The 22,641-nt window shown below is 46.8% G+C and overlaps 1 protein-coding gene across 1 annotated transcript in view; it reads right to left on the minus strand.

Annotated features, from left to right (window-relative positions):
• The window catches only part of GPD1L (glycerol-3-phosphate dehydrogenase 1 like), a 57,778-nt gene extending 35,880 nt beyond the window's left edge, over window positions 1–21,898 (minus strand). The window contains exons 1-2 of the mRNA XM_027585781.2: window positions 21,678–21,898; window positions 8,370–8,547 (exon numbers count right to left, since the gene is read on the minus strand). Coding sequence (XP_027441582.1) covers window positions 8,370–8,547; window positions 21,678–21,724 — 225 coding nt within the window. The 5' untranslated portion in view covers window positions 21,725–21,898. The remainder of the gene's footprint in view (window positions 1–8,369; window positions 8,548–21,677) is intronic.
• Window positions 21,899–22,641: the final 743 nt, after the last annotated feature.

A 22,641-nucleotide genomic window follows, 5' to 3' on the forward strand; every position in this document is an offset into this window, starting at 1 on the left:
GACCACATTTCCCGGCAGCCCCTTCAGTTACACAGGCCGTGGACCAAGTTCTCATCAACAGAGTGTGAGAGGGAGCAGTGCATACCACTTATGGACCAGAACCCCTAAAACAGCAGGCTGCTTCCTCCACACTTTCTTTCCCCACTTTCTGTTGTTGAAACCCAAGGCAACCCAGACCTAAGAGATGGCACAGGACATGAGGAAGAAAGATGGGACCAAGCATAACAGTGTGAAGCAAAGCCGCTAGACCACTATGATGTGAGAGGGAAATAAATCCTTTTGTTCTCTGAGTCATATGATTATTATGCCTCTTCTTTTATCTTAGCCTATTCTCTTAACTAATACATGTGCTAAGAGTTACTCCTTCCCTCAAAGAATCCCCCAAGGAAATCTATCTGGAATTATTTCATCCCCTTATCCCTTTGGTTGGTATGGAAGACTTCTGTGGTTTCCCACCCAGCCTGGATTCTCCTTCTTTCTGGCCAAAGTGCCCCTAAATTTCCTTCCAAAAGCTACTGCGTCCCCATTTTAACTATGCCATTTAGGTGCAGTTGGCCGCCCCCCTGCTCCACAGATGGGTCTTTTTGTCCAAGCCAGTGGGCACATAAAACAATGAGAGCCAAGAAGATGTTTGCTGGGGCTTCTTTGTGACAGTTGCTTCCTCACGCTTCTCCAGTAGCAATTGGGTCTTTCCTTGAACAGTGTGGGATGATGGTGTGAGGTCTGGAACAGCTGCAACCATTTTACAAATGTGAGGGGGAGAACCCAGTCCTGCCAAGGGCTCCCTCGTGAATGAAGCCAACTTTGTGGAAGGCAGAGCAGAGAAACTGAGGAAAACACAGGGCCTTGTGAACCTCATTTAAGCCATTGGTTCAGGCTATGCCTGAAACCAGCCCTACCTGGATTTTTTGTCCTATGAAACAAATCATCCCCTATCTTAGCGTAAGTTGGTTTGAATGGCAGCACAGTCATTCCCCATACAGCAGATCATAACCCAAACTTTACTGGCACTTCTCCTCTTATTCACACTCCCCAGAGCAGGGGAGAAGCTGTTTTCCTCTTCAGAGGGGCTTGTCTGGATTAGTAATCCAGGCTGAATAGCCACAGGTGGCAAGGATGCATCACCCAAAATCTACCTGCCTATTAGTTCCCTCAAATTTGCAGATTCTACCTCCTCCAAAAGAGCAATTTCTTATTCTATTCCATTAGCCTCCTGATGCCAATCCCCAGCTGCTCTGTCCTTTACTGGCAAAGCTTTCTGCTCTTATGTATTTGCCTGTGGTCCCACCCAATCCCCTCCCAGCCTTTGTAAAAACTCTGACCTCTTACTCAACCATGGGTAACTTACTAGCATTACTTAGGAGGGGATTTCTGCTCTGTACACTCTCATGCGGAGCCTGACAGCCTGAATTTTAGATAATATCTTTTTTCTTCTCTAGACTTCGTTTCTCCTCTTCCCCATCCATCCCACACACACGTACGTGCACACACACACATGCACGCATGCATGCACACACACGTGCACCCGCATTTCTGCCCCTTTCAAGGCATTTCCAACATGGTGAAATGGAAAAGACACCAGAACCAAAGAGAAACTATGGAAAAAATGTACGTTTGAGTCCCATATCTGCAAATCATCCGCTGTGTGACCTTGGATAAGTGACATATCCTCACTGACCTCACTCACCCCATGTACAAAGGGGTATAAAAATCACTTTGCCTACCTAGCCACTTCACAGGGCACTTCCAGATTAAGTAGTATAAATGAGAGTGCTTCAAAATGATACGAAACAAATGAAAGAGATTACGCATCAGAAAAATCTACCTGCTTCCTACAAATTCTTACCTTTTAAGGAGTCTGCCCATCCCTGTGTCCCATTTTAAAAAACATGCAAGGAAGCTGCCAACTGGTCTGGATTTCTTCCTGTCCCTTCCATTTCCTTCTTCAGTAAATTAAAGAAGAGCCTGTAATTGGTCGGGAACATGATGGCTCTCCAGGACAATATGACTGGGGGCTCACTGTACATACAGATGTCCTTCCACCCTCCTTGGTGGAGCGCTTAGGGTTTAACCCACAGAAGCAATGTGTAACATGAGCTGCATTTCGATGGCGTGCATGGCCCATTCACAGAACATTATTCCTCTTACACGGGACCAAACGAGCTCTCCTCAACTAACCCAGTAACCGGAATACCCTATTTCAGAATAAAACCTTTAGCTAAGTCTTTGCCTATCTTTTACCCTGAACAAAATCAAGATACTGCTTTAGAAATGCTGACCTATTTCACATGCTTCCTGTCAAAATCCTTCTGAGGGTGTCCACCATGAAAGAACCTGAAATACATTGGGAAAGACAAGTCAGAACAAAAGGGCTTGCCTTTCATAGGCAAGGAGGATAAATAGTCAAGTCAGAACCAAGGCACCATGGTTGGCCCACTTGATATTCAGACTTCCAGGAATCTGGGGCTCTTGGTCCACGTTTTTATATATATATACACACACATATAAATTCATTTATTAAAACAAAGCTGATAAATGTATGTGGAGAAGCCTAAAGGTTCTTTTGCATCCCCCTGGCTTAGTTATCACTGTACAGTATATGGACACGTTGGCCTAGCTCTAGCACCAGTTAGCTAACTGGACACCCAAAGGCAACTCACCTACATTCTCAAGGGAATGAGCATTTAGATTAAACACAACAGCATATGAGGAACACACAAAGCAAAGTAGAGGTTCAAAAATATTATGGTGCCCTCCTGTTCTTCTAATCTCAATTTCGGCCAAAAGCATAGGTGAATTTACGTCCTTGCTCTATATTCAGAAAAATGATCCTCAGATACAGACAGACAACCTTATCTGACGAGTCTTATGTAAATATGCCACCAGTGAGGCTGCTTCGAGAGAAACACAGATATCTGTTAACCGCCTGGACTCCTCAAGATTACACCAGTAATATAGACTGATGAGGTAGACCAGTGGTGCCCAAAGTGTGGTTCCTGAAGCAACCGCAACACCATCACCTGGGAACTTGTTAAAAATGCAAATGTATGGGCCTCATCTGAGACCCAGTGAATCAGAAACCCTCGGGTGGACCCGGCAATCCCTGTTAAAAGCTCTCCAAGCGATTCTGAGGAGCATTTAAATTCAAGAAGCAGCAGTGACAAAGACTCCTCTAACAAAAACCAGAAAGCTAAACCCAGGGAGGCTTCTACTGACCTGATATTCTAATTTTGAGAAGGCTTGCAGCCAAAATTAATAGTTATTATCGCAACTCTATTACCCAAAAGTAAGGGGCCTTTTTTTTTTTTAACTGTCTCGGCCTAACCTTGCATCACATAGGATGCCACTTAAAGCACTGAAACAAAACTCTTCACCCTGCTTTGTTCTTCCTCACCACATCCACTGGCCCTGGCACTCCTTCAGACCCCAAAAAATCCAGTCACTATTCTAGGTGCGGAGGAAACATCAGCCAATGCAGGCCTATGCAAGAAACAACCAAAGAGTTAGTAAGGAAAGAAAATATATAAATTTGATTTCAAACTTAGAAGCTTTCATGCTTCAAAGGATAGCATCAATTAAGTGAAAACTTGGAAGAAAAGGAGAAAATACTTCTGAACTATATATCAGAAAATGGACTTGTATCTAATTTATATTAAGAATGCTAGGGGCACCTGGCTGGCTCAGTAGGAATAGCATGTGACTCTTGATCTCGGGGTCGTGAGTTCGAGCCCTACATCGGGTGTAGAGATTACTTAAAAATAAAATCTTTAAAAAAAGAAAAAAAGAATTCTCACTACTCATTAATAAAAAGACAACCCAATTTTTTAAATGGACAAAGATTGTGAATACACATTTCTCCGAGGGAGATATACAAGTGTCCAATGAGCACATGGAAAGACGCTCACCATTGTTAGACTTTAGACAAGTGAAAATCAAAATCACAATAAAATATCACCTTATACCCACCAGGATGGGTAGGATCAAAAAAGTAGATAATGACGAAGGTGTTTGTAAGGATGTGGAGCATCTGGAACCCCCACACACGGCTGGTGGGAGTGTACAACGGTGCAGTGACTTTGGAAAACAGCCCGGCAGTTCCTCAAAGAGTTCAATGTTACCATATGATCCAGCAAATGCACTCCTAGGTACCCACTCAAAAGAACTGAAAACACGTTCACACAAAACACAGTATACAAGTGTTCATCGCCATATTATGCACAAGAGCTGAAAAGTGCAAACCACCCAAATGTCCATCAACAGACAAGTGGATAAATAACAATACGGTACATCCATAAAATAGAACCTTACTCAGCCATAAAAAGGAATGGAGTACTGACACATGCTACAACACAGATAAACCTTGAAACACGATGCTAAATCAAAGAAGCCAGTCACAGAAAACTATATATTGTATGGTGCCATTTATATGAAATGTGTGGAACAGGCAAGTCTATAGAGACAGAAAGATTAGCAGTTGCTTAGGGCTGGGGCAGGGGACAGGAGGAAATAGGAAGTGACTCCTACATGGTGTGGGGTTTCTTTTTGGGGTGATGAAAATATTTTAAAATCGATGGTGGTAATGTTTGCACAACTCTGAATATACTCAAAACCACTGACTTGTACACTTGAATGGGTGAATTGTGTGATCTGTGAATCGGACCTCAGTCAAGTTGTTCTAAAAAAGAGTTAGTAAAGGCTTAGAAAGCAAGATGAGAAGCAATGACAACGGTATTTCACAGAAGATGCTGTGATCGTACATCCTGGCGCCATGCTGAGGCTGGTTACACCTGCAGCGAGAAGGCAAAGGAGCTCTCTACCTGGCTGAGACCCTAGACAGACAGCTATAAAACAGACCAATGATTTACATCCAACAGTGGCAAGAAATGGGAAGCGTTCTTTCCACTCAGGTTTCAGAGAAAACTGCAAACCCAGATCGTCCCAGCTTTTAGCCAACAGGTGATGACATGGTGATATCACTGTTACAAGAGGTTGGGGGTGGGGGGTCACCTGACAGATGGGCATGAAGGAGGTCAGTGGGAAACAGCGTGGGGGCCCCGAGCAAGACTCTCAGTCTCACATCAGCACACCAAGTGACAGACATCACAAATCGCAATCCTATGTGGATGGAAATGCAACATGCCTCTCATGACGATTAAGGGTCTTATCTAACACTAGTTGATTTTTTAAAGGACCAAATGAGATAGCTGAAAAACTGAAATAAAAATATAAAACTAAAAAAAAAAACAAATCCCCAGCTCTTAAAAAAAATACTTCACAGGAAACTAAATATATATATGGATCACCTCATCTACTCCTCAAAACACGCCTAAGGGTAATAAAGCACTAGGAAAAGCTGTCCCTCTGACCATGCTCACTCAGTGAGCACCAAGCCCTGACTCCCAGGGAGTCCCTCCACCACTACACTTCACCATCGGCTTTATTATGCAACATTTTCTGAGTGCAGTTCAAAATTATACAAAATATACAGAAAAAAAAACACCAGTGTACCTTCCACCAGCTTAAGAAATAAAACTTTTCTAGCACCCCAGGTATCCTCCGCCAAGCACGGGTAAGCATGTGGAACAACGTGAACCCTCAGACGTGCTGGGGAAGTATAGACTGGTACAGGCGCTCTGGAAACGAGTGGTGTGACATGGTGACATTACGGCTGTGCGTTCCCAGTGACCCTGCTATTCTGCCCCCTGGGAACACAGTCCATGACAACAAACAGCTGGAAACCACGCAAAGGTCCATTCCAGAGAATGGATACGTTCACTTTCATGAACCTACAAGGCTTCAGACATCAACAGGGTCCTGGGAGTGGACAGTTCCTCCTTTCTCTCCTCCCTCTGTCCACACCCGGGGACATGGGGCAGGTGGTGGAATCAGTGTGGGCACTGGGCTCTGAGTGGCAATGGCTGTTGGCTCTTCTGTCAATTCTTTCCCTGCCTCCTTCCCTCCTGGCTCCCCTGCTCCCGGCACAAGCTTCAGCTTCATAGAACCAGCTGGCAGGTTCCCCTCTCCCGCCCCCCTCCCCCATGCCTTGGGTACTGCGCCAGGAACCACGGAAGACCAAAAAACCAGAAAGTCAGGTTCACACACTCGAGGCAAGTGGGGCTGAACACATAGGTACATAAGGGACTGGCACAAAGCAGAGTGGAAGGAACATATTTAACAAAGCATTGAGTTCAAGAAGAATGAGAAGTGAAACGCACAAATTTCCTACTCCAAGCAGGGGTCAGAGATGACTTCAGAAGCCTCCCACTGCAGTGGGAATAGCCGCTCCCTTTGTTCTTCCCCTCGGATATTTGGACAGCTTAACTTCTAAGCTCAGAACCATAGGGATCCTTTCTCTCCCCACCAACAATGCCAAGAATGACTGCAGAAATGCTGCCTGACCCCCAGTACAGTGACACAGAGGGGAAAGTGATCATTTGTCCAGAAGACAATGGATTCAACAGGATGAGTCCACCAGGAATCAAATTCAAACCCCAGCCTCTAGCTATGGGACCCGGGGCAAGTTCATTGACTTCTCTGGGCCTTGGTATCCTTCCCTACAAAATCAGAATCATCCTCGTAATAGGAAAACTAGTAGTATCAACCTAAGAGGGTTATTGAGAGCATTACACGAGACAAGATATATGAGCTACTTAGCACAGTGCTTGACACTAATGAACACCATAACCAAAAGCCAAACAGCAATCTCCAGCGAGCAAGGTCTTTGCAAATCCGGACTTCCTGCATTTATCAGTTTACAAATCCGTCTCCCCTGCTGGACTCCTTGAAGGAAGCAACATCATTTTACCCCTCTTCCTGTCTCCAGCAACCAACACTGTGCTTTGCATGCACTGTACATGCTCATAAAGGCCTATGAGTGAATATATGCAGAGATGAATATTTCATGAACAAAGAAGATGAGTTTGTCCGGTTAACCAGGGAACCAGACCACAATGGTCCGGTCTTCAAACAGACTATTACAGAAAGCCACCAAGGGGTGAATCTGGCAACAGAAGTTCAAATTCCACTCACACAAGCAGCACGGTACACTCTTTTTATTCTCCTTGCTCATTTCTCCCCCCCCACCCGCCACCTCCCGCAAGTCACTGGAATGAGGCCAAGCAATTACCTGTATTTTTCCCTCTCAGACCTAATAAGCTTAAATTTTAAACTGTCAGTCTTACAATCTTCTATTTTCTCCAGTCTCCTTCTGTAATTTAGGCCTTGACCCCGATTTTAATTACAGACCAGTACATTAGCTGTCCTCGTGTGTAGAAACGGAGTATCAGGACTGGGGGTCACAAGCAGCCGAAGGCAAGGCTGTGAGTTCCAGCTTTGATGGGACCAGCACCTTGAATGCCAAGAAAGTAGCCTGTTGTGGGCTGAATTGTGTGCTGTGCCCCCACCCCAAATTCACAAGTTGATATCCCTTTTTTTTTTTAAAGATTTTATTTATTTATCTGACAGACAGAGACGCAACGAGAGAGGGAACACAAGCAGGGGGAGTGGCAGAGGGAGAAGCAGGCTTCCCGCTGAGCAGGGAGCCCGATGTGGGGCTCGATCCCAGGACCCTGGGATCATGACCTGAGCCGAATGCAGACGCTTAACCGACTGAGCCACCCAGGCGTCCCATAAGTTGATATCCTAACCCTAGTACCTTGGAATAAGACTGTATTTGGAAACAGGGTCTTTACAGAGGTAATTACATTAAAATGAGGAAATTAGGGTGGGCCCTAATTCAACATGACTCATATCCTTATGAGAGATCAGGGCACCTGCATGGCTCAGTCAGTTAAGCATCTGCATTCAGCTCAGGTCATGATTTCGGGGTCCTAGGATCAAGCCCGCATGCGGCTCCCTGCTCAGCGGGGAGCCTGCTTCTCCCTCTCCCTCTGCCCCTCCCCTCCAGCTCCTACGTGCGCGCTCTCTCTCAAAAGAATAAATCTACAGCAAAAAAAAAAAAAAAAAAAAAAAAGACGACGACTAGATTAGGACACGGACACACAGAACGAAGACGGTATGAAGACACAGGAAGACGACCATCTACAAGTCAAAGAGAGAGCCTCAGAAACCAAACTTGCCAACACCCTTATCTGGGACTTGAAGCTTCCAGAACTGTGAGAAAATAAATCTGTTGTCTAAGCCATCTGTTCTATTGTACTTTGTTATGGCAGCCCTAGCAAACTAATACAAAGCCCATCTTCAGAATGGAGAACCAGGAAAACCAAAACTGACCAAACAAATTAGTTGGTAGTAGAAAGGGACAAATGAGGAGGGAGGTAGCTTTTCCATTTCCCCAAGCCCCAAGTGCTAACTCAGACAAGCGTTACTTTCAGAATTAACCGAAAGTACTTTCTGTCCCAAAGTCTTACCACATTTTCTGGCAGCTTGTGTCCAGGGAGATATTTTACATTTTCATGGTCATTATTTATGATGTCTGTCAGTTTTCTCCCATTAACCGTTTCTTCAAAGACCCACATCTTAACTGTGGAAGCAAACTTCTTAAGTTTCTTGACATTATTTCCAATTATTTTTGCAACAGCTGAACCCCTACGAAACAGTGGAGAAGAAAAAAAAATTAAACTCATTGGGGCAGAAGAGAAAAAGCATTTGATTGTAATTCAGATGAAATACGTGCTGATTCAAGCACTGGGCTTTTAACTTCAGATGGGAAGTCCCATTAGCCACAAGCTCTTTGAAGCTTAGTTGTTTTCACCTGGAAAGAACACCAGCACCCACCCCCCCGCATCTCTGTGATCAGGAAATCCCCAGAATTTGGTACAAGGTCAAAAACACCACCCCTTGAAACTAGTAAGCATCAACCTATCTTGGAAGAGAGTATCACAGGCAGAAAAGAAACCCACCTAAGAGATGACACAAAACATAAAAATACTTGGTGGGTACTCTAAGCCTCGGAGGCAACGAGGCTATATTTCAAATCCATCACAGAGATTAAAATGTAGCTACCATAGAATAAACTGTGTTCTGGTGAACTGCAACAGAGTTGCAGTCATAATGGGAAGACAAGAACCTGAGCGAATTCCAGGAAAGGAGCAGAGCGAGGGCAGGCACCGCGGCTTGGCGGCCTGGGTATTTGGTGCCCCCCGCAGACGTTCACCCAGCTGGCCTCTAGCCCCCCACAAGCTCCCTTTTTCTTCTGCATCTCTGTTCACCAAACACATTCTGGTAACTAATCAGTGTCCCAGAGGATTTGCTACAGGGGAAGAGAAGGCATTCCAACTAGTTAAACGCCCGTCCCCCGGACAAGGGCTGTAGGCCTGCGGCCGGCAGCCACCAGAGCAGAGGTGTTCCTGGTCAGCCCCAGCACCTGTGCCCGTCTCACACATGCGCAGAGTGCACAGTGGGCCATGGCCCGCTGATTGGACCTGGGTGACTCTGAATGGAGAAAGTTTGTTTCGGGGCGCCTGGGTGGCTCAGTCGTTAGGCATCTGCCTTCAGCTCAGGTCATGATCACAGGCTCCTGATGACCTCACATGTAATGTAATGTAGTTTCTCCCCCTTATTTTTGTCATGTCATGTTCAGCACCAATGAATCGCAAAGGATACACAGCATGGTCTGGTGGGCTTAATGTTTAACACTTCCAATATTCATTTAAATTTTCTGAACTAAAAAAAATAATAAAATAAACTAAGTAAATTTTCTGAACTAACTCATTGCAGCAGATGCTACAGGTTTGCCTTTGGTTGCAGATGCTTGGCTTCCCCGAGAGGGGCTTGTAAAGGGAGAAGCAAATATGTTCTGGTAAGATCACCAGGAGGGATCTGGTGGTTCTGGCTTATTTTCCCACTTGATTTACTAGATTGGGATTCCTTAGTGCCTAGTAGTCCCCCCTCACTTTGCTCACTTCCCCAGAATCACACTTGCTCTCTGTGACCTTGTGTGAGTTACTCAATGCCAAGGAACACTGTGAGCCTGAGCTGTTACTTCCCCGGGAGTCCATGAGCAGCTGTTTCTCAGATTACAATTAAGGTGATAGGGATCGTGGGGAGAATCTTGGCCTCTCCTCTTTTTTTTTTTAAGATTTTATTTATTTATTTGAGAGAAAGAGCACAAGCTGGGGGCGGGGGAGAGGATGGGGGGACGAGCAGAAGGAGAGAGAGCAGCAGACTCCTAGCCAAGCAGGGAGCCCGACATGGGGCTCGATCCCAGGACCCTGAGATCATGACCTGAGCAGAAGGCAGACACTTAACCTACCGAGCCACCCAGGTGCCCCTCTTGGCTTCTCTTCTACAAAGTGTCAGGAGGAGAACTGGATGAATAGGTGTTTAGCTAACAAACTGTGTTGTCAGCATAGAGTAAGAATTTCACAGGTAACTCCACAGAGCTTTGATATGTGCAACAGTTTATGCTATTCTTACTTGTGAGAAAGGTTAGCGTCGAAGTTCTGCATCGTTGTTTGGAGCAGCTGTTCTCAATACTGCCTGCACGTCAGTCCCTGCGGAGCTTTAGAAACTACCCATGCCTGACCTTACTCTGGAGGCACAGATTTCATTGGTCTGGGGGGTGGCCTGGGACTCAGGATTTTTAAAGTTCCCAAGTAATCTAATTTACAGCCAAAGTTGAGAACCACTAGCTTAGTTTATCCATTTATAAGGTGATAAGGGAAGGTGATCGGGATTGAGGGAAGAAGGACGGAATTTAATTTTTTTTAAAGATTTTATTTATTCATGAGAGAGAGAGAGAGAGAAGCAGAGGGAGAAGCAGGCTCCCCGCTGAGCAGGGAGCCCAAGGGACCTGGGGCTTGCTCCTAAGACCCTGGGATCACAGCCTGAGACAAAGGCAGATGCTTAACCAACTGAGCCACTCAGGCACCCCGAGAAGCATGGAATTTAATTCAAGGACAAATCTAGCAAGGACAACAAAAAGATTCTAGGGCCTACAGGGCTTGTCTTGCTCTTTCTAAGTAACTTACACAGAAATCTGTTTTCATTTTGGGGGATGAGGACTTAAAACACTATGTTTTATTGTTTTAAACTCTTTGACAATCTCGTAAAATCTTCACGTCGAACCAAACATTTTGGTTATTTGGTACAATCTCCATGTTGAACAAAACATTTTCTTTGCTACCCACCTTTTTTCTGGGTTGTTCATAAAAGCTCTAAAAGTATAATCCACCTCAACATAATAAAGGCCGTAAATGACAAGTTCACAGCTGACATGACACTAGGTGTTCGGGAAGGGGGGGTCAGGCAGAAACTTTTTATTTTAGGAAATAAATGTTTATTTTCTTGTTTTTATTTATTATTAATTTTTTTATTTTTATTTTTGTCCAAGATTTTTATTACCTTGGTTTGTAGTGGTTTCACGGGTATATTCGTATCTCCAAACCCACCAAGTTATATACATTAAATACGTTCAGTGGTTTTTGTTACGTCAGTTATGCTTCAAAAAGGTGTTGTTTTGTTTTGTTTTCAAAGTATATAATCCACACCCCAAACTCCTTTTTGGCTCTGAAATGGTACTTGCTGTGCTCACTACACGTTTGTGACTACTTCTGACCAACATGAAGGAACAGGATCAGACAGCGCAAACCAAGTGTTCTGGTGGAGCCCGAGTGTTCTGAAGGGACTGGAGGCTATTGTAAGTGAGATACCCTGTTCTTAAAAAAAAAAAAAAAGAAAGAAAGAAAGAAAAAAAAGTGCCTGGCCTGCTGAGAGCAAGTCCAAAAAACACTCCCAGATATTAGAATTGGGCTTAGTATGAAAGTCCTGGCTACCGTCCACGCAGGCAGTTTCTAAGTGGCCTGGTCGGGGTTGGGGCTGGGGGTCCCCGGCCACACTGCTGGAGCTCTCCACGTTTCAGGGGTTTTTCCTGCCATGGCACAAGCAGACCCAGGCATGGCTCTTTCACTGTCAGGGTCAAGGGCGTGGGCAGCCGTTTACACACCGGCCCAACTCATTCATCTACTAAATGACAGGTGGGGCAGTGATCTTTAAGGTCCCTTCCAGGTCTCAGATCCAGTCCATTGTTTTCCAAAGTGAGGAATGGGTGCCAGGGGCACCCCCAATGGCCAAGGGCTACCCACACACACAGCACCAAAGGACACTGATGCACTCACGTGCTCTCAACACCCATGGCCTTCTGAGAGAGTGCAGAATGTCTCATTTGAGCGCTACTGTGTTGTTACCATCTCTCCAGCATGTGCAAAATTTCCCTTCTTCATGAAGTCTCTAAGTGTCTCAGACACCGGGCCTGGGCAGGTTGCAGGATCTGGCAAGAATTCTATTAGCACTGTTTGCTTTCCATTCTCCTGGTTGTTGTTACCTCCAACATAGGATATTGACAGTAGCGATAGGAAGTTTTCTTTTAACACAAAGTCTAATAAGCAAATAATAACACAAGTATGAAGCAGAGCCAAAATCTGTAAGGGCGGATCCTGCAAGATGGAGGTTTAATCCTGTCCAAACTTTTGACCTTGCAGATTGACACTGAGGATCAGAGTCACTCTGACCTTGTGTCACACAACCAGGTAGTGGCCGAACTGGGCGAGGGACTCAGGGCTGTTCATGGCCAGTCCTGAGTCTTCACATAGATGTATAAAATCACATTTCCCATGAAATCATGAAGACTGACTTCGCAACGTCTACACGGATATGCAAATTAAGTTCAGCATGGACATGGATGGGAAGTCATGTTCCAGTGCCAGCTATGTACTGGGACTAGATTTAAGATCGCCTTTAATCTTGACGGCGGCCCCAAGAGAGGTGCTCATTATCCCCTCTAACTTTACAGATGAAGAAGTTGCGGCTCAGAGAGTGTCACCCAAAAGTCACGCTACTCACCTAGACCCAGCAGTTCTGACCCAGATCTGTTTCCGAAGCCCACTCTTCCTGCTCTTTTATATCTGCCCTCACACAGAGTAGAATCATTTGTTGAAAACGCATGCTGAACACCTATCAAGCATAGACACTGCTGGGCACGGGGCATACAGGGAATAAAGCACACAAGTCCGCACCCTCACGGAGCCTGGAGATTGGGAAATGGGGACTGAGGGTGCTCCAGCAAGCTCACAAAGAAAAGCAACTATGCCGTGGTGACCGAAGTGGCTAAGCAGGTGACACAGTGACACTGAGGTCAGGGAGAGCCGGGAGGAAGGGCAACTAGGGCTGGACTCTGAACTCCAAAGGCTGAGAGGCCCTCACCTGGGGGAGGGGGTGGGGAGACTTCAAGGCCCTGGAGCAAAGGTGCAGGAACAGGTGGGGCCGGGGGATTAACCTCTGCTTTTACCTGGAGCCAACACTTGAGGGGCAGGAGGGGAGCAGGAAGGAGGAGGGCATGGGAGGCGGGAGGGGAGAGGTCAGGGAAGGAAAGGGAGTGACGGGGAGGACAAAGGGAGGACAGGAGGGAGGTGGGTGGAGGAAGGGAGCAAGAGGGTGGGGCTGCACAGGACGGAAGGGAAAGTGAAGAGGGGAGGGGTGGGGGCCGGGCCAGAAAGGGGTAGGCCTGCCGGCTGTCAGGCCCTGGTTTTTGTTGCTGTTTTTATCGAAATATAACTGACATAAAACATTGTGTAAGTTTAAGACGCACAACTTGTTGATTTGATACATTTATATACTGCACTATGATTACCACCATAGCACTGCTTTCAATATCTTACCCACATTATCTGTTTCATGCCTCCACAACCCTTTGAGGCAGGGTTTATTATTATTATCATTATCATTATTTACATATATTATATAACATATATTACATATAGTATCCATCTATTATCCCCATTTTTTTTTTTAAGAGGGAGAGAAAGAGAGAGGAGAGGGGGCAAAGAGAGAGGGAGAGAAAGAATCTTAAAGCAGACTCCATGCCCAGCATGGAGCCCAATGCAGGGCTCAAGCTCACAGCCCTGAGCTGCAATTAAGAGTCAAACATTTAATCAACTCACGCAGGTACGTCTATTATACCCATTTTTTACGTGAAGAAACTGCAGCCCAGAGAGCACATAGGTGGTTAGTGGAAGACCAGAGAGTCACACCCTAGGCCCTGTCTTCAACTCTCTGCTCTCCCTCCCTGGGTCCCAGCTGGGTGGACACCCACCTGCTGGAAGTCCTAACCTCCAGCATGGCATACCTCAACCCCAGCTCCCCTGGCATTCACTCTCTTGCCTTCTTGCCCTTTCCTCTCTAAAAAGGTGTAGTATTTTCATCAGGCTGGGGATGAGCTGCATCAGCCAAGGAATGGCCACCTAGCAAGCCAGCAGCAAACTCGAAAGAATTCTGGTGGCCCATGTTCCTCCTCCACAGAATGCAAAATCTTTCTGGGCCAGAAAGGACCCTACAATACCTCCTTCCTTTTACGGAGGAAACTAAGGCCCAGTGAGGGGAATTAGCAAGGATTCGGCCAGATTTTCCACATCTCATGCCCCAGTCTCTTCCAGAGCTGATCAGACTATGGAACCAAGGGAAGAGGGTGGTCAGTTTTGTTTTAAATAACATCTACTTTTTTTACTCATAAAACCCAATACATGAACGATGAGAAGGCAATTATGAATAATCTCACCACCCAGGGAGAACCACTGTTAACATTTTGTATAATTCTTTGCATTAAAGGGTCTTTAAAATACAAATACCAGAGTATTAGATGCAAATGTGAGAAATGAAGTATTTTAAATACAGATCCACTCGGTGAATGTTTATTTGATCTCTGCATCGGGAAGCTTCCTCAGCTTAAAATCAAAGGAAGACACCACAGAGGGAAAAAAGATAAATGTGCACAACTTCACGAGAGCGGGAGAAGATGAAAAAAAGCCTTTCTATCTATCAAAATTCAAAGGGCAGAAGAAAAAGCTTACAATTGAATGTTACATTTAACAAAAAACAGGATGCAAAATTGTACATGCCCTATGACATGCAATTAACAAGATATACCACCTCGCACCCATTAGGATTGGTTACTACAGGGGAAAAAAAAACAAAAATCCAAACAAACAAAACCGGAAAATAATGAGTGTTAGTGAGGGTGTGCAGAAATCGGACCTCTTGGGCACTGCTGGAGGGCCCGTAACGTGGTGCAGCTGTCATGGGAAGCAATACAGTGGTTGGTCAAAAAAAAACTAAAAATAGAATTACCGTATGATCTGACGATTCCACTTCAGGGTATCGACCCCGAAGAACGGAAAGCAGGGACTCAGCTGTGTGTACACCCACAGTCATAGCAGCATGACAGAGGCCCCCCCCATCTGCCCTGTTTGCCGTGCTTTCACTTACCACCACCACCCCTCCCCCCGCCAAATGCCAGGTCCCAATCCCTGTGCCATTCACCTCACTTCACCTCATGTCGGCAGCTCATCAGCTCATCTCACATCATCACAAGAAAGGGGAGTACAGAACAATTAGGTATTTTGAGAGTGATGAAACCACATTCACGTAACTTTTAATATAGTATATTGTTGTAACTGTCCTATTAGTTATTGTTGTTGATCTCTTACTGTGCTATAGATCAAACTTTATCATAGGTACGTATGCACAGGAAAAAAATACAGTCTTTATAAGGTTCGGTACGATCCACAGTTCCAGGCATCCCCTGGGGGGTTTTGGAACGTATCCCTCGCGGGCAAGGGGGGACCGCTGTATTCACAACAGCCAAAAGGTGGGAGAAACCCAACTGTCCACTGAAGGATGAATGAATAAACAAAATGTACTATATAAACACAATTAAATATTATTCAGCCTTAAAAGGGAAGGATATTCTGACACATGCTACGTCACAGATGAACCTTGAGGACATTATGCTAAGTGAGTCAGCTGCAAGAAAGATAAATACTGCATGATTCCACTTATATGAGGTACTTATATGTGCTCTCTCTTGCTATTGTTGGAATCCAGCCACCAAATGGAGAAGTCCAAACTAGCTGCTGACAAATGAGAGATAGACAGTCCGGTCACTCCTCTCGGCCTGGCAGAACCTGCCCACTGCCAGACACACAAAGGATGTCATCTAGGACCAAGAGTCCCAGCCAGCCCATCACCGGACCTCAGCCTTATGAGTGAGCCTAGGCTAGACCAGCAGAAGACCCTCCCAGCTTAGTTCAGATTGTTGATCCCCAGAATCGTGGGCTAATAAATGACTACTGTTTGAGGCCATTAAGTTTTGGGGGATATGGTTAGGGAGCAACAGAAAACTGATTCAGTTCTCAGCTCCCAAATGTGGAAGGGACTGAGCCCCAGAGGAGAATGAGGCAAAATGCCACTGTATAACCTTAAGAGAACCGAGAAGACTTTGGGCAGGCTGAGCTTAGTTTGTGACATCACCAAGCATGGAGGTGAGGGATGAAGGGAAGAGAGACAAGGGAGACCTGGCTGGTGTGGACCCCCAAAACAACTTCCCACCAGCAACCACTGAGAGACCTAGAGACACTACCTGGCTTGCTGCAGAGAAGACGAGCAGACATGAGACTTCTCTATCCAATGGGATGTCTTAGAAGAGAGTGGGTTCACCCAGACAGTGCTCGAAGATTAAGGAGCGGAAGTTAGAATGACAGATTTTTCACTCAGATATAAAGTTTTTCTAACAATTACTCTGCTAGATTAATTTTAGGAAGATCAGCTGCCTTAAAAATAGTAAACTATGATCATCTGGCATGTGTACAAGAGGAGGGATGCCTGTTCCAGAGGGGAACAGGAACTATTTTCAAGACCACATTTCAATTTGGTCTTCCTTCCTTCCTTCCTCCCTCCTTCCTTCCTTTCCTTTTCTTTCTTTCCTTCTTTTCCTTTCTTTCTTTCTCTCTCTCCCTCTTCCTTTTTTTTTTAAAGATTTTAAAGTAATCTCTACACCCAACATAGGGCTCAAACTCACAACCCCAAGATCAAGAGTCGCATGCTCCACCGACTGAGACAGCCAGGCACCCCTCAATTTGATTTTTCTTAAGTGGAATATTGTTATACTAGACTTTTGTTGGGAGGGTAAGATATAAGATATTTAATATTCCTGTGACGATGAGATTTGTCCTCAGGTAAAGTATGCTTCTCACTGAAAGTGACAAGAATATATAGAAACAGGGCCCTTAGATGTAGAAGGATCTGGGCTCAAACTCCACCTTATTAACCACCGACCTCGTAATGTTTTCTCTCCATCTCTGTTTTGTCATCTAAAATTGGGAGAATAGTACTGCTTGGGCTTGTTATGAGGTTTAAATGAAGTAACATACATATCTGACACTCGGAATTGGAAATCCACCTCCCAGGGAGGGAGAAAGAGAATGATAATGACAGTGGTGAAAGGCTCAGGGAGAACTGCGAGCTCCTGACTCACCCCTACAAAAGCAGCCATGGTTTATATACAGATCTTCCTCAGCTTACAATGCGGTTATGTCCCAACAGACCCATCGTTAAGTTTCAAATATCCTAAAATGTATTTAGTACCCCTCACCTCCCGAACACCATAGCTTAGCCTAGCTGAACTGCAACATGCCCAGAACACTTACATTAGCCTACGGTTGGGCAAAATGAATGGACACAAAGCCTATTTCGCAGTGACGTGTTGACTAGCTCGGGTAATTGATTGAATACTGCTGTCCGTGTACCACTCGTTCACCCTCGTGATCGGTGGCTGACCGGGTGCTGCAGCGGGTGCCCGGCATCATGATGGAGGATCCACTGCATAGCCCCAGCCTGGGAGAAGATCCAGATTCACGATTCAGAATATGGTTTCTACTGAATACACATCACTTTCGCACCATCATAAAGTTGGAAAAGTGTAGCGGAACCATCGTTAAGTTGGGGACCTTCTGTACTGAACAGGGGACAGAAGTGATGGAAATAGTTAAGCATCAGGGCTTTTTCTGGGTTTTAGTTGTACAAACTCTCACTCTGGCTCACAAGGGAACTCTGGATCTTTTCCCAGTTCAGCTCCCACCCATCCTATCATTCAACTATCCCTCTGGCTCCCAAAGCAGAGGTATGTCAGTGGCACCTATGGACAGGGAAGGGATTACTTCTGCCCTCAGGGGAGCTCATTTACATCAGCTCAGACTGCTTCCATGTGGGCATGTAGCAAGAATCACCACAGAAACTGAGTAGCACAGACAAAAGGGTGACAGAGCTGGGCTAAGAGCTGCAATGCTGCACTCAGATGGTTCCAGCAGACCAAAAAAAGATAAGTCACCCACATCCAGCTCTGGTCATCAGTGCAAAGTAGGCCAAAGCTCCCCCTGCCCTTCAGTCCAGCTGTGGGGTGATGGTGAAAACAGAGCAAGATACAAACTACTCCCCCAACTCTGCCAGCTGCATATCAGTTACACTCTTTGTCTTTCACCTTCTGTCTCTTCTCTGCCTCTGCTTCTTGGTCAGACTCCAACTGGATCCATTTGGTGACCTGATAGTGCTGGTTAAGGTTGATCAAATAAACGCAATAGCAGTAGCTGATGTCTACTGAGTGCTGGTCACTTTGTACTCTCCCCGGCTCATGTCATTTCATCCTAACCAAAATCCTAGACAGCAGGTACCAATATCACAATCAGTGATTCTTGAAGAAGCAGTTTGCTCAAGGCCTTATGATTGCCAAATAGGGGACCAGGATTGAAACCCAAGGAGTGGGAATCCCCAGCCCCTCCTGCATTTCCCTGCCTCCACAAGGGTTTGGGGGATTGGACATATGCTCTGTACTACCGCAGAGGTTTGGCTGTAACTACAGCCCTGAGGTTTCAGTGCTAGAATGAGATCTTGCCCTGTGTCTGGGTCATTTTCCTTAAGTTCTGGTAAGGAAACTTTGTTTCATCTTTGGAAGAACTTACGAAGATTTACATTTGTTTTTTCTTCGTTTGTTTTTTTCTTTTTGTTGTTTTCTGAATTCCCAGGGCCATAAAAAGCCAGGCAGGTCAGGAAACACCTCCCTGCACCCCAGGTGGTGGGCAGCTTCTTGGGGCTCAACTGGATGCACGAGAGCCCTCTCTGGCCTCCTCTCTGACCTGTCTATAGGAAAGGAGGTGCCAAAGGACATGACAAGGGTGTGTTACACAACCCCTTGACATTACCCCCATGTCATTCCGGGCTGAAGTACTGGCCAAGTCAGCTAGATTCATTATCTGTATTGCAATTAATGATCATTTACATGGGGGGGGGCACTCAAATGTGAGCACTATAGCCACCTTTTAGCTATGGGTTTAGATGTGACAACACCTTTATTTACACAGCCACGCTCAGCTACTTCAAAGTCCCAAGTTTAAACACTGCTTTAAGCAACTTCACATTCTTGAATTAAGAACCAAATCTGCAAGGGCAGGTCCATCTCTAGATAATATTTCAAAATTAGCAGAAGGCCAAAGTCCGGTAACGAAAAATCTGTCCCACCCTCAGGGCAGATGAGTCAGCAAGCGTAGCCTCAGTGGTCATTCTGACGCAGGTGGTCTTCAGATCACACTTTAAGCAACACTATTTTAAAATGTAACGTCTAACTAACCTTGTGAGATATTTCATTCCACTTTCCATTTCTTCTGAATTTATCTTCCAATTTATCTCAGCCCGGAAGGTAAATTCCTTATAGGCAGGGATTCTGTACCATTGTGCCTGAGTCACTGGAAATGCCTGCTGACCAGAGCTGAATACCCCCCAGGCCCTAGGAAGCCTCTCCATGCTGTTTTCAGTTCCCAAATTTCTGAAATCTCTCTGGGGAGGTCATGATCCTCTCTCTAGGACTGGAGTGCAAGCAACAATGTTCCTGTCTGCTCCCATAATTAATGGAGCTGGGCACCCAGCCCAAACTATGAGGATGGCACATTCTCAATTGCTGCGCTCTAAGGTCACTAGCCAAGTTCTACTCCATTTCCTTGGGCTGGAGTGGGCCAAGAAAAGAGTCAAGTACATCAGAGTGAAGCCGTGGGAAGGCAGCCAAATCCCACTGGAAGGGGGCAGGAGTTTACTTCACTACTTCCACTCCAGGCCCAAATCCAGCATGGCACGCCATGCTCCTTCTGCACCTTGCAAATTAGGAAAAGGCTCTGTCATCTGTGGTTCTGTGTCCTCTTGCAGAAGAGGAAACTAATGTTAAAAGAACACATGCTAAAGGAGAACTTTTCCAGTCCCACGGCCAACAGGTCACTGTAATCTCTTTCAAAGTCACCTTGGGATCAAAACTGGCAAAGCCAACCTGGAAGTCCAAATGGAGCTTTGCAGAGGATAGGTACCAACTCCACTAAGTGTGTAGAAGATTCTGTTGCTGGCCAAAAAAAAAGAAGTTTACAGTAAAGTACATAATATCCTAGTATTTGCAGGGCAGAGAGGGAAAGGAATATACGTAAGCATTTGCTGGCATCTGATGGAATATCCTTCAGAAAGGCCAGAAGAAACTGATTAATTACTGGTTTTCTTCCAGGAGATATCCTGGGGGGCAAGTGTGAGTGTCAGATATTTCATTGGTTTTTTGTACCTTCTGGTTTTTGAATGTGAATGTTATTACCTTATCAAATATAATTACATTTTTTAAATTAGTTTTCAAACATTCATTTAATTTTTATTTAGCATATGCCAAGCACTAGGGTAGATGGCTGTTCTCAAGAACTGGATAGGGAGGAGTGGAAACAGATAATGAAATAAATCATTACCCTGCCTGATGGGGGCAGGGGTATGGCACAGGGAGAGGCCAGTGGCCTCACTGGGATGGAAAAGTGGAGAACCAGATAAGATTTCCTCCAGGAACTTTCTGGGCCAAGTCAAAGAGTAAGACAAAGACAAGTAATGAGACCACTCCTAATGCTGTAGCTCTCCTAGAAGCCTGAACTGTGATGAGTGTCGCGCCACAGAGAAACACAAGCACTGAAAGGACCCAACTCTTAACTATTCTATACCAGTCCCTCTGATGTGCGACAAAAAGGGCACAACAATGGAAAAATGACTGCAAATATCAGAGGCTATTATTATATTTTGCTTCCTCCCACCCACCTGGCCTCACTTTCCTCTACATTCACCCAACACACCAGAGTAGCAAAGTTTGATAAAGGGAACTAAAAGAGTTGACGTTTACAAAGTGCTCAGAAGAGAGCCTGTCACAAAGTGCTTGTATAAATGTTAAAAGTCAAATAAAGCCTAGCGGAGATGCGAAGCTTCGCAAATAACCCTCCAGAGAATTCCCAACGCCCCTGGACGACTCCGGGAGCCGGGCCTGTTGGAACTTGTATTTTCTTATCTGCATAACCTTCCTAAGATACTGGACGTATCAGAAGCGGTGGGCGAGACCCGCACTTGGAAAGGCAGAGCCGGTCCCGTCCACCACCTGGGTGGCAAGAGCCCTTTAGCCCCTCTCTGCTTCAGTTTCCTCAATACTACGGCCAAAATGCTCGAGTCTACACCGATTCCTCGACCCAGGCGATCCACCCAGGAGACTGGAGAACGGTCTTAGAATGGTGCGCAAAACACCCGGGCGTGGCGAGCAGGTGGCCTCCGTGCGCCCGCCGCGCGGTGACGAGAGCGCAGACAGGTGCCCGCGGACGCGCAGTACCCTCTCGCCGTGCTGCCCTCCGCGGGCACGCGGGCCCAGGGCCTCCCGGGCCAGTGTCTCGGCGCGGCCTCCCCGGGTGCGCGGTGCCCAGCCCGGCCGCGAGGCCGCCCGCCCCGCCTCCCTGCGCGCGGTGCCCGGTGCCCACGCTGCGGCGGGGACGCGCGGCCCTAGCCCGCCCGGGAGAGGGGCTTCCTGGAGGCGGAGCCCGCGCGGCCGGCCCGCCGCCGCTCACCAGTTCCCCGAGCCCACGATGCACACTTTCAGGGGCGCCGCTGCCATGGCCAGGATGCAACGCAGCAGCCCGACCCGTGCCTCCCCAGCCGGCCGCCTGCCTGCCTCCGCTCGCACGGCTTTGCCCACAGCGGCTCGCGGGGGCCCCGCCCCTCCCGCCTCTCCGCCAATGGCCGCGACCACCGCCGCCCGGGCGCCCCGGGCCGCAGCTGACAGCCTGGGAGGACCCGCCCCGCCACTCCCGAGAACCACTGCGCACGCCTGAGCCTGGCTGGCCTCCGGGCCCGGCTCCGGCGCCGACCCGCCCCTACCCGAGGCATGCCGGGACTTGTAGTCCGCGCCCCCCGCCACCCCCGCCGCTGCGCGCCCCTGGACTGCGGCTGCAGCCGCACCACGTGCAACCGCGGGTGGTTGCGCAGCTGCTCTCTCGCAGCGCCCGGGGCTGCCCTGCTGTCCCCGCAGAACAGGCCTACCCCGGCTCGTCGTGGTGCCCACCACCAATCGCGCCCTTCTCCGCACGCGGGAAGAGCTGCCACACCAGAGTTTGGAACCGAGAGAGGATCCCGGGTTGACTCTAGAGTCGACTCGACTGGGGCCGAAGTTCAAAGTATCCACACCTGCCTTTTCAGCCTCTGCCTCGTTTGTGGAAACAGGAACAGTCTGGCACCCCTTGAACTTCTTAATGAATTTCTGAGGCCTTCTGGACGTAGCTGGACGGCACCTGAGCTTCAGGATGGACACTTTCTAGTTAGTGCCTCCTCATTGTCTTTGCCCAGGGTGCCTAGAGAGCTTGTGGTTCGGACACTAGAGACTATGCTTCTCCTTCCTGACAAATAGAACATTATTTATTCATTCTGAGTGTCACTTTCCAGCAGGCACCGTGCTAGACACTGTGGGAGGAGGACAAAGTGGCTTACGACACGCTCTCAAACTCTGCTGCATATAAGAGTCTTTGGAGCTTTTTA

This window comes from Zalophus californianus, chromosome 1 (assembly GCF_009762305.2).
Source record: "Zalophus californianus isolate mZalCal1 chromosome 1, mZalCal1.pri.v2, whole genome shotgun sequence".
Lineage (NCBI taxonomy): Eukaryota > Metazoa > Chordata > Mammalia > Carnivora > Otariidae > Zalophus > Zalophus californianus.